The sequence below is a fragment of the Vipera berus genome (assembly GCF_964194415.1).
Source record: "Vipera berus genome assembly, chromosome: 7".
Lineage (NCBI taxonomy): Eukaryota > Metazoa > Chordata > Lepidosauria > Squamata > Viperidae > Vipera > Vipera berus.
The window spans coordinates 17,052,075-17,067,515 of NC_138209.1; the positions used below are offsets into that span (position 1 = coordinate 17,052,075).

General features: G+C 45.8%; 1 protein-coding gene across 1 annotated transcript in view; it reads left to right on the forward strand.

Moving 5' to 3' along the window:
- Positions 1–688: 688 nt before the first annotated feature.
- The window catches only part of OPN4 (opsin 4), a gene marked incomplete at both ends in the record, with an annotated part of 35,651 nt that continues 20,898 nt past the window's right edge, over positions 689–15,441 (forward strand). Inside the window, one exon of the mRNA XM_081333336.1 lies at positions 689–718. Coding sequence (XP_081189462.1) covers positions 689–718 — 30 coding nt within the window. The remainder of the gene's footprint in view (positions 719–15,441) is intronic.

Here is a 15,441-nt window from a genome sequence, read left to right on the forward strand (position 1 = left end):
CCGTTCCTCTTGCAGGCGTCATGTCACGGGCGCTTCTTCCCCACCCCAACTCAAACCCCCCCCCCCGCTTTCTTAGCAGCTGCTCATTAAAAGTATCTGCAATCCAAGCTGTAATCGAGCGTCTCTCCCTCTCCCCCCCCCTTGCGTTAAGTGGTACAGACCCACCCGCTCTCTCACTTCCACGCACCGCACCTTGCGCTCCCAGCCCGTGAAATGTCCGCCAAGATTCGCCTGGGACGGGCTGCGCGCCGGTTTCTCGACGCGGACTTTCCTCCGGGCTCCTCCCCGCGCCCCCGCCGCCGCCGCCCCCCGCCGCCTTCCCCTTTCTCCGCAGCGCTGCCCTCATTCGCTTCCCTCCAGACGTCCCGGACCCCGGGGGAGCGGGAGGCGGGAAAAGCCTCCCGCCGCCTGCAGCGCGTGGCGGGGCATCTGCTGGATTCCCGGGACGGGGCCGCTTAAATAGACTCGCCCGGGCGTCGAGTCTCCGCAACTGCCTCCCTCTCCCGGCCGAGCTGGAACTGCCGCCCGCAGCCGGCGCAGCTGGGGCCCTTGGTCCGCTAGGAGGGCGCGCGCGGGACCGCCGGACCGAAGTCGGGAGGAGTTCGTCGGTGGAGCCTGGGAAGTTGGGAGCGGGTTCCTCTTGGCGTCTCCGTTAGCCGGCGTGGCGCAACGGCGGCAGAGGGATCGGATGAGCATTATGGAAGAAGGGTACCGGCAGGTAAGTATGAGGGGCAGCACCAGCTCAAGCCAGGGGAGAAAACGAATTGTCTCTTTCGCTCCCTCCCTCTCTTTCTCTCCTTCCCTCTCTTCCTCCCTCCCTCCCTCCCTCCCCTTCTCTCCATCTTCTCTCTTTCTCTCCTTCCCTCTCTTCCTCCCTCTCTCCCTCCCTCTCCCTCCCCTCTCTTTCTCTTTCTCTCCTTCCCTCTCTCCGTCCCTCTCTCCATCCCCTCTCTTTCTTTCTCTCCTTCCCTCTCTTCCTCTCTCTCTCTCCCTCGCTCCATCTCTCTTTCTCTCCTTTCTCTCCCTCCCTCTCTTTCTTCTCTCTCTCCTCTCCTCTCTTCCTCTCTCCCTTCCCCTCTCTCCATCCCCTCTTTCTCTCCTTCCCTCTCTTCCTCCCTCTCTCCCTCCCCCTCTCTCCATCCCCTCTTTCTTTCTCTCCTTCCTTCTCTTCCTCCCTCCCTCCCTCCCCCTCTCTCCATCCTCTTTCTTTCTCTCCTTCCCTCTCTTCCTCCCTCTCTCCCTCCCCTCTCTTTCTTTCTCTCCTTCCCTCTCTTCATCTCTTCCTCCCTTCCTCCCTCCATCTCTCTTTCTCTTCTTTCTCTCCCTCCCTCTCTCTCTTCTCTCTCTCCTTTCCTCTCTTCCTCCATCTCTCTCTCACTGTCTTCCTCTCTTTGTCTCATTCCGGCTGCTCTTAGCGCAGCCTTTCTTTCTTCAGAGCCCTCCCAAGCACGCTGGGACCGCAACTCCAAAAACTCCACTCATCCATCAAGCAATATCTGAAAAATATCAAGACAGAGAAAGGCTGCCCTAAAAAGAAGATACACTTTGGGGAGGGATGTGTGTGTCATTCGGGCCATCAAGTTCTGCTTGTGGCAGAGGGAATGGTGGGTCCGCAAGCAGCGTCTCTGGGCCACAATTTGCACAGAAATGTCTTGCAAATTCCCCGAATATCTATGAATGAGAGTTGCTAATTGGAAAAGTTTGATTAATCATAGTAGATTTCAGTGCAAAATTCCAAGCACTGCTTGGAAGCACTGCCAATCACTAACCTAGAGTGGGGTTTGAAATCAACTTTTCTTATCCAGAAGAAGGCAATGATAAATCAGAAAGAATTTTTTTTTGAGTCTTTGCTGTAGTTTTTACTGCCTCACTCTTAGCCTTTGAGTAGTTTCAGATGGACAGCTCCTAGCACTGCAAAAAGAAGCAGTTCGTAACTACTGTATGCTGCCTTTTTTTTCCTCTTAAATTTCTGGATGAAATGGTCTTCTTCTTGTAAAACTCCTATGTTTCCTATGGCCTTTCTTAGCTTTTTTCCATTAAAAATGTGTTGAGAAGGAGCAGTTTTCTATGGTGAAAGTTCTGTAGACTTTGAACGGTTGTGTCTGATAACAGTGTTATCCTATTTGTGTTCACATAGAAGTTTAATGTGTCTTACACCTAGTTAAGCAGATATAGGCATCTTTTGGGTTTTAACAAATAGGGATATATTCCTTGCTGAAGAACATACTTACTAAGGCATTACGATTCCTCTCTTATATTGTGAGACAGAATGGGAAAAGGGGGGAATTTCTTAAGGAACAAATTACTTAGCTTCAGGGTTTTATTAGAAAAAAATAGATTGCCACTTCACTGACTTTCAGATTTGTTACCATCTTCAAAAAGAGCTTACAGGGTTTTTTTTGCAGTGCTAGTGAAATGACTTGGTAGGATTAGGAATTTGTGGCATGTTCATTTATTCAATTGGTATAGGCGCCCATCTCACATTCATGATTCACATAATTAAAACAACCATGCACACACAAAAGCAAAATACAGATACCAATAAAACAATAATCCCATTAAAACCAAACTGAATCCATGACAATAAATTGAGCTGGTCTCTCATAACAAGGTTCCCAACACACAGTTTGGAAGAGAAACTCTACATTCTCTTCTGAGAGTAACATCAGGCTAAGGAATAAAGTGGGATGTTTGTGGAGTACATTATCGCATTTTGCGTTAATTGGTTTCCCCGGCTGCAGGGAGAAAAGCAATCTACAGCTAAGGTAAAAAATTTCCTAACAGTGAGAACAATCAACCAGTGGAACGGCTTACCTTTAGAAGTTGTGGGTGCTTCATCATTGGAGGCTTTTAACTGGAGGTTTCAGACAGTCCTTTGTCTGAAATGGTACAGGGTCTCTTGATCAAGCAGGGGGTTGGACTAGAAGACCTGCAAGGTCCCTTCCAACTCTGTTATTCTACGTTCTAATGTGAGCTTTAATATATATATATTAAGTGTGTGTGTGTGTGTGTGTGTGTTTGTGTGTATTTATTTATTTATTTATTTATTTATTTATTTATTTATTTATTAATTATACCTACCTACCTACTCAAGTGACAGTGGGCATATAATACAATTACAAATCAACAAAAGTTTATATAGTTTTCAGGGACTTTCCTGTCTGCCTACATATCTGTTCATCGGTTAGAACTTGGAGCAATTACATCTTTTTGTGCCCTTGATATAATTAATACTGTTGATAGAGGGATGCAAGTATTTATACAACCCCAGAGTATACTCTTGAGAAGTGTAAACTGGAATTCCATTAACTGAACCAAGAGAGAGTAGCAATTATCAGCTGAGTGGAAAGTTTAGAAAATAACTATTGATTAACTTTTAATGGGGATACTTGATATATATTTTTTAAGAATGTAAAAGCGCAATAAGGAATTTATGAGGGATCAGTCAACGACGCAAATTTTCAATTTTCTGTTTGGCTGGGAAAATGATGTAAATTATCATATATGCCATCAGAATCTAGCCTCTTCATATTCCAGGATAATACAGTTATAGATTAAGGTTAACATAGGAACAGTTAAGCATCAGAAATAGAAATGTATCCAGCTTGTTCTATTTGCAGTTTTTAGGTGTGCACCTCATATTTAAAACAACACTGGAAGGTGTACTGATGCATCTCTCGGCATTTCTTCAGTCACTGCAATGAATGGTATGTAAGTTGGTTCCAGTCTATTGCCCTTTCTTTCCAGGATGGTTATATTGCACAGAGTGTGATGTATTATTTTTGGTCATTATCTGAACTGGGAATTAGAGTTGCAGTGCTATTTTTTTCTATAAAAGATTCCATTGCATGTTGTAGACTTGGAAAGATTGTATTAAAGTATTGAAAGGATTTGATACATAACCTAGTCCTGCCTTCTTTTCCATACAGAAATTCACTAAATCTCAATTTCAAGTGTCGCAGCTATCCAGCCCTCGTTTGAAAGCCTTAAAGGAAAGTCCACCCCATGCCAGACATATTGTTCCACTGCTTAAGAACTCTTAATCAGGAAATTTCTTCCAATATTTAGTTGAATTCCTTTAAAAAAAAGGCCTTTGCTTTGCCTTATTTTCAGAGGAGAATAAGCTTGCTGTCCTCTTTACATTCTTTTAGATATTTTGTAGACCATTATCATCTCACCATTTAGTCTCTTTTGCAAGCTAAACATATATATATGTGTGTGTATATATATATTCTCTTTTAAGATGTTCACACTTTTTCTTTTCAATGATGGGTCTCAGAATATTTACAACATTCCAAGTGCCATCTAATTCATGCAGAATATAATGTATGATTACCTTCCATGATCTGAACGCAGTGCTTCTGTTAACACGGTCCAAACTGTTGCATTATACTAGGGGTCTTCAAACATGGCCCTTTTATGACTTGTGGATTTCAACTCCCAGAATTCCTCAGCCAGCGTGCCTGGCTGAGGAATTCTGGGAGTTGAAGTCCACAAGTCATAAAAGGGCCAAGTTTGAAGACCCCTGCATTATACTGATTCTTCAGCTGATCGCTAATTAGATCATTTTCACCTGCACTGTCACATCACTAGTCCTATATCTATGCATTTAAGTCTCCTTGCCCATATGCAAGAACTTGCCAATATCATCCTATTAATCTGAGGCAGTGCCCAACGTGTGGAGATCATTTAAATTTTTTATTTTGCCTCTTATAAGTTAGCCAATGCTCCTAGTTCATGTTTATCATTTTCATTCCATTATCCTTTCAGTTCAGTTCCATCCTGTAGTTTACTTATAAATATCTAATAAAGTGGAATAGCTTTGGGACAAGATCCCTGGAGATTCCACTCAAAGCATAAACATTTACAAGTATTCTTTGGATGCATTTGTTATAGCCAATTGCAAATTCAGCAGACCAAAATAGTCTTATTTGTTTATCTTGTTCAGAGGGATCTCATGAGAGCTTGCAAAACCTTTACTAAGGCCATGTTATATTTCATCAACAGCATTTAAAGTATTTGTCTCAAAGGTGCTTTTTCAACTGCATAGACATTTAAACTATTTGCTCTTAGAAGAGATAAAATAATATGAAACTATTTATTAGCTTCTCCAGAGGTTCAAGGTAGCATATATATGATTTTCTCCTTCAAATTGTCCTACAACAATCCGACAGAGACTGACTGGCTTAGAGTCACCCAGTGAAGTTCCATGGCTGAAGACAGAACTGAATTTAGATCTCTTCAATCCTAATCTAACTCTAATCATTGTAGGATAGTGGTTTTCAGTTTTTAGAAACAGTTAGAAAACATAATATTAGGACTATGCAATGCTTCATATAGCATTTACTTGCAAATGCATTGGAACTACTATGCATTTTTTCTGGCATTGTGAATTTGTCTTTAAAAATATTTTATCTTTGAAAGCTACCTAAATAATTTGGTTTTTTTAAGAGTTCTAGCTTAGCTATGTAAGTGGAATCTGTAGCCAAGCAATGCTTTCAAATTTTATTTACTTTTTTAAATTTTTAATCAGAAGAGAAGTAAAAGTAAAATAAAAAGTAAAATAAAATCCACCTTTCTTTTTTTCTGTTGATAAAATTATGACAGAACTGTAACTGTAACAGAGAATGTCGATTGGTGGCCCCCAGGGGGAGGTCCTTCTCTGTGGGCGCCCCGGAGCTATGGAATCGGTTGCCGGTTGAGCTCCGGATGGCGCCCGACCTTCGCTCCTTCCGTCGCGATCTGAAGACACTCTTATTTGAACAAGCCGGCCTGGCCTGATGGGGGATGGGTTGGGTTTTTATTGTCATTTTTAATATATGTATTTACTGTTTTTACTTGGGCATATGTTTAATTTTTTTTAACTTTTGTATTTTTGTATTTTTTATATATCTGCCCTGTTCACCGCCCTGAGTCCTTCGGGAGAGGGGCGGTATATAAATATTATTATTATTATTATTATTATTATTATTATTATTATTATTATTATTATTATTATTATTTCTAAGTACTAATTAATATATACAAAAATGCTGTATTTTCAAATTATAAAGAGTTTATATCTTGGGCACTAGAATGACATTTTCCCATCATGATCTGTGCCAATACATTTGTACATATATCAAAATGCCAGTGATTAATATGCAGTACTGGATGTTTCAACTTCAATTTCTTTAATAACTTTTCTAATTCCATGTGATCCACTTCCTCTTATATTATACTGTGCTAAGAGGGTTGCTCTTTGAAATACAACAGATGCCAGATAACAAACATTAGTCCTGACTGTCCTATTCTGATCATTTACTCATATTATTGTTTTGTATCTTTATAAAGAATCATTATATAACAGTCTTCTCCAAAATGGTATGGCACTGGCAACCGCTGCTGTTACACCTATGTGATTTGCAGCATGCATCAGGCAGAAGAATATAAAAGCCTGTTCAAATATGGCAAACGGTTAAGGTTTCCCTCTCCAGTCATGTACGACTCTAGGATTTAGTGCTCATCTCCATGGTCATTGGCTATATGCCAAAGGCACTTCAGAGAGGGTAGAAGAATTCAGGATTTCTTTAGCCAGCCACAGCCGACCGGCCAATATGGTAGCTCACTGCTAACTAAGCTTGAAAAAGTAGGAAAGTTTCCACCCCGGTGTAGAAAAACTATCGTTCAGCATCAACCTTATTTTTGTCCCTGTTTAACAAAACAGCTAAAATTGTTCTCTCCATCACTTTTGCAATGTAGTGGGTCCGACGCAAGGAAGAGATGCCAGCCGGAGTACGTGTTCAGCTCTTTATTGGGGGGCGTAGCGTACTGGGGAATGAGGGGTTACCTGGCCTCCTTAAATACCTGGCCAGGTAAGCGGACAGCCAATGGGGTTGGCCCTAGGTTTCCCGCCGAAACTGGGTTTCCCGCCAAAACCATTCAGGCCAACGCCCCCTGGTGGCTGTTGCTATGCAGGTGCCTGCATACATAACACCCCTCCCCCCCTTAGAGAAGAACCACATAACAACTATAGAACAATTGTGCAACTAGCTACATAACTATATACACTGTGTGTCAAGGCAAGGCAACTGTGGGGTGATCACTTGCACATATAGTCCGCCAGGTAGGCAGGTGTCCTGTGGGGCCGGGTGGACCGTCTGGGCGTGGCTTGGCCCTGGGCTTGGACAGCTGGTTCGTGAGGCCTCTGTGCTGGGTTGAACAGAGCTGGGTTCAGGAGGCCCTCCTCCTCTGGTTCCTGTTCTGTGTTGTTCCCAGTTGGGCTGACCTCTCCTGGGGTGTGGCTATCCTGTTGGGCATGTGTGGTGCACTCAGGGACCCTTCCTCTGAGCTGGTCAATGTGTCGCCTTATGTGTCTGTCCCCCTCCACCCCCACGATGTAAGAGAGGGGCCCAGTTTTCTCAACCACTGTCCCTGGAATCCATGGATGCCCTACCCCATAGTTCCTTGCCCAGACCAGGTCCCCCACGTTGAGAACTCTGTGCGCTGGTGATGATGATGATGGTGGTGGTGGTGGTGGCCTATCCGTCTCTGCTGCTACTCGATCTGGGTGTAAATGGTCCAGCTTGGTGATGAGACGCCGTCCTCATCGCAGTTCTGCTGGGCTCTTCCCGGTAGCAACGCATGGTGTAGTGTGTTGGGCAAGTAGAAATTTGGCCAGTCTGTGATGCCAATCCCCGCTGATGATGCGCCGGAGTGCGTCCTTGGTCATCCTTACCATCTGTTCAGCTTGCCCGTTAGTCAGTGGATGAAAGGGCGCAGAGGTGGCGTGTCTAATCCAGTTCGCCTTCAAGAACGCCTGGAAATCAGTAGCGGTAAACAGGCCCGTTATCAGACACTATTACGTTGGGGAGGCCGTGTGTGGCAAAGAGAGCTCTGAGCACCTGGATGGTCCTAGCCGAGGTCATGTTGGGGACAGGGACTACCTCCAGCCACTTGGAGTGGCTGTCCACTACTACTAAGAACAGTTGGCCCTGAAATGGCCCTGCATAGTCAATGTGGATGTGGGACCAGGGTGTGTGTGTGTGGCCTCCCACCTGTGTACTGGTGCGTGTGGCATTTCTGGCCTGGATCTCTGGCACGTGTAACAGGCCTTGACCCGGTCCTCAATGTCCTTGTCCAACTCCGGTCACCAGAGGTAGCTTCTGGCCAGTGCCTTCATCCGAACCACCCCCGGGTGTCCCTCGTGTAAGGATTCCAATACCTTGCCCCGGACTGCGGTGGGAATGATGACCCTGCTACCCCAGAGGAGGCAACCCCTGTGTGTGGAGAGCTCGTGATGCCTGGTGAAGTAGGCCTGGAACTCAGGCCCCGGGGGCTTGTCCTGCCACCCTGTGCAAACCCATGAGTATACCCTGCTCATGATGTTGTTGGTGGCTGTGTTGCTGGCAATGTCCTTGGGATGAACTGGGCATTCTGGTAATTCCTGCAAAGCTAGGATCTGCGTTGCTGGTGCCGGGTCTGGTTCAGTTGTGTCGAGGGGAAGCCTACTTAAGCCGTCTGCGTGGCCCATCTCCTTTCCTGGCTTGTGCACCAGCTTGCAATTGTAAGCTGCAAGGAAGATGGACCACCGGAGCATTCTGGGGGACAGAATTTGGGGCGTCTGCCTGTCCGTTGTGAACAGGCCCAGGAGTGGTTTGTGGTCCGTGTAAACAGTGAACTCCCTGCTGTACAGATAATCGTGGAACTTTTTAATTCCAGCCACGATTGCCAGGGCTTCCCTGTCAATTTGGGCGTAGTTCCTTTCTGCTCCAGACAGCGTCCTAGAATAGTAGGCAATGGGGATTTGAGCCCCATTAGGCTCTAGGTGACTGAGAACAGCGCCCATGCCATAAGGGGATGCATCACACGCAATGCATATGGGCTTTGTTTCTATGAAGTGTGTTAGTGTGGACTTGTCAGACAGTAGTGCCTTTAATGCTCTAAAGCTTTGCTCGTGGACGGAAGTCCAGGCCCATGCTGCCTTTTTATCCAGTAACCTGTGAAGTGGCTCTGCAATGGCTGCCTTGTGTGGGAGGAATGTATGATAGAAATTGAGCAGACCCAGGAATGTCTGTAGCTCTGCCTTGTTCTTGGGTGTGGGTGCTAGTTTGATGGCCCTCACCTTGGACTCTGTGGGGTGGATTCCCCTGGCATCTACCCTGAATCCCAAGAATTCTGTGGAGGAAACACCTATGCTGCATTTCTCCCTCTTAAGTTTGAGGCCAGCTGTGCGCAGCCTGGACAGCACCTCCCTGAGCCTACCTGCCAGCTCTTCTGCTGATGCTCCTGCAATCAGGATGTCATCAATATAGGGGCAGACTCCTGGGATGCCCCTGAGTGTCTTCTCCATAACTTCCTGGAAAATGCCAGGAGCAACGCTGACCCCAAACTGCAGCCTGTTCACCCGGAATGCTCCCCTGTGTGTTACTATAGTCTGAATGTCAGCTGTTGCCCTAGTGACTGTGAGTTGCTGGTACGCCTGCGCAAGATCGAGCCTTGCAAAGATGGCGCCGCCTTGGAGGGAAGCGATAACGTGGCTGACCGTGGGGACCGGGTAAGCGTGCAGGTTTAGGGCGCGGTTCAACAAGCACTTGTAGTCGGCGCAGATCCTTATTTCCCCATTGGATTTGAGGGGGGTGACGATTGGGGTTTCCCACTCCCCCCATCTACGGGCTCTAAGATTCCCTGGGCCACCAGCTTATCCAGTTCACACTCGATTTTGTGTTTGAGCGCAAAGGGGACTCGCCGCGGCCGGACCCTAACAGGGGGAACGTTCGAGTTAAGCTTGAACGAGATGGGGGGCCCTGTGTATCTGCCCAGAGTTCCGTCGAAGACGTCTGCGAACTCCTTGCAGACGGCCTCGATGGAGTCTCCCTGGATCCGATGGATCCCGGAGACTGTGATTCCCAGGGCCTCAAACCAGTCTAGACCGACCAGGCTGGCTCTCCGGCCCTCTACCACTACAACCTCCAGGTGCTCTTCACGACCCTTAAACCCCACCGAAACGGTAGCCTCCCCCTTTACCTTGACCGGTGAATTCTGAAAATTGGTCAGGGTTAATTTTGTTGGCCGTAATTTAATCCGCTGCTTGCTCCGGCTATTAATATAGTTAAGGGTCTCGTCCGAAATGATTGAGACCGATGATCCGGAGTCAAGCTCCATGCTGCAAAGAACGCCTTGCAAACGGATTGTTAATCTAATTTTGGGTTTGAGCAGCCGGCGGCTACTCGTGTGGTTAATGGCCAGCCGGCTCTCAACATAGCCAATTCGTGTTTTGGTTGGGGCCCCAGTACCTTCGAACGGCGATTCCTCCGGTTGCAGCTCGTGGATCTCCTCTCGGGGGCGGCGGCTACGACAGACTGCGGCTATGTGGCCTGTTTTCTTGCAGGCCCGACACGTGGCCGCCCGGAACTTACAGAGGCTGCGCACGTGGTTTCCACCACACCCTGCGCACTTCTGAGGGTTGGTGGCATTGCTAGGAGGCCTGGGCTTGTCTGGGCGTCTGCCTCGCTGGTTGGGGGTCGACTTCCACTGGAGGAGGTCGATGCTCTGCTCGTCCTCGGCTGTGGCGACCTGCCGGTGGATGCTGGCCGCCTGGCTGCCGGTCCGGGTCTCCTGGACTGCTTGGACGGCCCCGCAGGCCGCCTCGTGGGCCAGGATGGCGTCTTCAGCTTCTTGGAGCGAAACCCCCTCTCTTTCGAACAGGCTCTCTTGCAGCCGCCTGTCTCGTAGGCCGCAAACCAGCCGGTCCCGTAGCCGCTCCTCAAGTTCGAAAACTTGCAGGCGATGGCGGCTTCTCGTAGGGCGGTGAGGAATTCGGCACCGGACTCATCGGGGTGCTGGTCCCTTTTTTTGAACTGCGACCTCGCGGCCACCTTGGAGCGCCGAGGCCTGAAGTGGGCGTTGAGCTTGGCAACGAGGTCCTGGTACGTGACGGTATTGATGGCTTCTGGGGCGAACAGGTTCGCGGTGATCTCTAGGAGTGCAGGTCCCCCGATGCAGAGCAGGGCTGCCGCCTTTGCGCCGTCCTCCGAGATCGGGTTGAACCGCATGTACAGTTTGGTGTGAGCCAGGTACCGGGCCCATGTCTCGGGGTGGTGGGTGTCGAATTCGCGGGGGTGTCCGGCCCTTGCCATTGCGGTGTTGTTCGGGTCTTGCGTCATGGATTGCGGTGACCGGCGTGGACCGGTTGGCTGGCGGTCGTGTTGGGAGGAAGGGAAGAGTCCTCCTTCCTTCAGCGTGCGGTGCGCTCCCCAAGTGACTTCAGCTCCTTGTCGGCAGCAAATCCCACCTTTGTCGTCACTGCAATGTAGTGGGTCCGACGCAAGGAAGAGACGCCAGCCGGAGTGCGTGTTCAGCTCTTTATTGGGGGGTAGCGTACTGGGGAATGAGGGTTACCTGGCCTCCTTAAATACCTGGCCAGGTAAGCGGACAGCCAATGGGGTTGGCCCTAGGTTTCCCGCCGAAACTGGGTTTCCCGCCAAAACCGTTCAGGCCAACGCCCCCTGGTGGCTGTTGCTATGCAGGTGGCTGCATACATAACAACTTTATCTCTGCTTCATATAAATCAGTCCTCAGTAAACTGAAGATTTGATCAACCAAGTCTAGTTCAGTTCTCACCAGTTATTTACAGAATAAAATTGGTGTAATCTTTCTATTTCCCCTGATACAGTATTCTTGATCTATTTCTGATATAAACAAAGTTGTGCATAACATAGCCACACGTAGGATAATTTTCACTAACCTTCCAGATACTGGCTGAAAACTCAGCCTTAATATATCTTCTAGACACCAGGATGCAGAAGACAATTACAGATTTTTGTGGGGTTTATGGATTCATTTCATACAAATGATGGGGTTCGTGAACTCATGAAGTGAAAATATGAGTTGCTTCTTTGTGATTATTCTTTTTCTTATTGTGATGGTTTCTGAACAATATTTTATGAGAAGCTAGCTCTGTCACTCATAAGCCATGCTGTGTAGGTTACTGCAATACAATTTTAACTTTTTTAATAAACAGTGTTTGAGTGATTTGTGGAATTACTTTGCTTTTTAGGTAAGTCCTCCTTTTCTATATTGTCCTGTGCAACAGGCAATGCTTGAATTAGGCAAAGGGAGAAGTCCATGGAGGTCTGTGTCATCTAGTAGTTACCATCAAATGCAGAAAGAATGATAAATGGATCTAGCAACACGAAGCACAAAAACACCCATAAAATAATTAAAGCTGATTTGTTGAAAAACGGGGGAAAAAACTTAGTGCAGTTCATTAATAGGCTTGATAAATCAGTGCAGCAGATTAAAATAAATTAAACAGTCACGTCAGCTGCAATAAAACTCAGGCTGTTTACTGTATGCCTCAAAAAATGCCCAGATGGTGGACTAAAAAAGCAAGGACGTTAACTGAATCAGTTACGGAAGAGAATCTTATTCTTGGAATTCTGCCATGCAGAGAAAGCAGTCATGTGTCCCAAATAATTTTGCACCACTGAATATTCCAAGAAACAGGAGAATGTCACCTTCAGACTTGCCGAAGGCATGGAAGGTCATTCTCTCGTTATGGGCCTTTTCCTCCTCTCTCTTGCTGTCTTTTTCATCCAGTACTACTTTCTTAATTCATTATACACAGGCGGAGAGATTATATGTAGTATTTAGCTTAGAGCTGGATGTTTAGAGATGTATTTGGGCATAATCAGCTCCCCAATCTGTTCCCTCCTGCCCTCCACCCCCATTATTGAACATTAAGCTCTACTTTAAGACACAGATTTAGTTTTTAAGCTGCATTTGCTGCTGTTGCCAGCCACTGACTCTTGTGTTCGGATTATTGCAAACTGAATGTTTTACTCTAAATATTCTGTAAGGGTAAAAAACACAGATTGGTTCATTTTTAAACCTGCTGCTGCTTTTTACAGAATAACAGGATTTTAAAACAAATACATTTAGCGGGACAAAACAAAGACAAGAGCAGTCCATTTTATCAAATTTGACTCAGGATATATAAGGGAAGAATTAAATGAGCAAGTTATGCTTTCATCTAATGTCAAATTGGATAGAATCACCTCTTGTCAGTTTGGAATCCGAGCTATAGAAATGACTTGGGTAAGTATTCTACCCTCGCCTCAGAGGGACCCAAAGATGTAATCAAAAAAGAAATTATCTTGAGTTTGTTCAAGGGTTTGTTGTGATTCAGCGTCAGTCTGTGGTTTCGGCAGCTGAGTCGGACAATTCTGAAGAGGAGGAGGAGGAGGGGTTTGGAGAGCCTTTGGTTGCAGAGGAAAGTTCTGATGCACCGCAGAGCTCTCAGCCAGGGCCCTCCCATCTTGTTCCTCCTCAGACCCAGCTGTGTGAGCCTGAAAGATTGGAAGAAGACGATCCACAGCTGGCTCTGTTCAGGGATGCTCGAAGCAGGAGGCAGACTAGCAGAAGTGAACAAAGAAAAGCAATGAGGCACCTCGGGAGAAGGCAAAGAGAAGCCACGCCTTGAGACTGCTGTTTAAAAGGGGAATGTGTGGGAGGTACTGGTTGCTGAAGGCAACTGTTTGAAGAGCTTCTGATATAGTCTCGGTCTGTATTTGTTTAACTCTGTTTTGAACTGTTTCGTTTAGTTTTTGCAAATAAATTTGGTTGGCTTAATTCCAGCCTATTGAATATAAAAAAGGGGTTGTCCCTGACATTCCAACAGGGCCAGTCGTAGGCTGGAACAGAACAGGGTTGGACACAAAAGTGGAGTAGAGAAAGGAAAGGAATTTGCTCCTCTTCTTCTCAGTCTCCTTTTCAAGGATTCTAGGTGAGCCTCATTTTGTGCCCTTGCTGGTTTGAAAAATATCACACACACACACACACACACACACACACACACACACACACACACACACAGAGAGAGAGAGAGAGAGAGAGAGAGAGAGAGAGAGAGAGAGAGAGAGAGCCCTCTGGATCTGCAATCCCAAAGAGAAGAATAGTCTTCTCCTGTCCTCCCACACCACTCCTTTGATGAAGAATTCTGCTGGTTCATCTTCCTTTGGCCTTCTTTTGGTCATGTCCTATTTCAGCTGAAACCAATAGATAAAACACAGGATCCGGTCTGGAAAAAGTGATATGATATGTTGCTCAGACAAAGAGCAACAGAGGACAGTCTGCAGAGGGAAGGAATGGTGAGATCCCCAACAGTTTCCAAGTGAAGAGGCCTAGTTGATCCTGGTGTTCAATACATCAAAGATTGATGAGGATGGGAACATTTGTCCTGTGTGCTGAGCAATAGCATCTTGATTACAAAGAAAGTATACAGTAGCAGGTAGCTTTGATTGCATAGATAGCAAGTAGGCCAGGAACAAACTGCCTCAGCTGCCTCTTTGGGGAATAAAAGGGAGGGAGGTAGAGTTTTGGACCTAAGTTAACAGTACAGAAATATTATTGTTGCACTCCACTAACATCTTCAAAAACAGATTAAGAACCATTCCTTAATATGGAGAGGTTATAAGAGGGTGGAAAGAGGGATTTTTTGTTAGCATTCTTTGTGTATTACATGATAAGTCAATTTCATGGGTTATATAGAACAGTGAAGATTCAGGGAAAGTTATTTGTCTTCCAGTCCTATTTTTTTGGAAGCCATTCTGTTTGTCTTAATCCAAAAAACACTAAGCCAATTTTCCTACACGTCATCTAGATTCTAGACCCTTGAACAAATTGGTTCTATTCAAGTCTGGGGAATGGGCCACCTTTTTTTTCTGCAATGTACTGCAAAAGTGCATGTCATGTACACCCACCTCCAAATGGTTTGGAAAGTCCCATGCAACGTTTTGTTGCAAGCTCCAACTTTTTAGTTGCCAAAATCAAAATAGAATTTTATGCCTGCTGCTCCCTGAGTAGCTAAGTAGAAAATGTCTGTGTGTTTAAAGAAAAAGAAATCCAGCAACCCAACCCATAAGGTCTGTCAGCTGCTATCAGTAGTTATACTATTCACTTCTGTGTTCCATAATGCTTTGGTGTCAACCATGCTTATAGCTGTCATGAACTACTGTCAACCAAATCTAAAGAGTGACTCAAAATATTGATCTTTGTGTGTCAGCATACTAGGAATTATGAGATAATGTTAGTTAGATAAATTGAGCTGTTCTGGGTATTATTATTATTATTATTATTATTATTATTATTATTATTATTATTATTATTATTATTCACAGTTCCTTTAATATACCACAAACTAACCAATGAAATATAAACATTTTTTCAGGTATTTAACATTTGTTATATCAGTAATGCTGTAGGTATTATATATCGCCATACATAAATACATACACGTAAGTTTGGGTGCTGCTCGTCCATTTCCCCTTTCGCTGTATCCACCCCTCCTTCTCTCTCTTCCCTCTTCTCTACTTTCTTTCTCCCTTTCTCCTTTCTTTCCTACTTCCCTCTTCTTCCTCTCCTCTCCTCTTTCCCTCACCACTCCCCTCCCGTTTCTCCCCA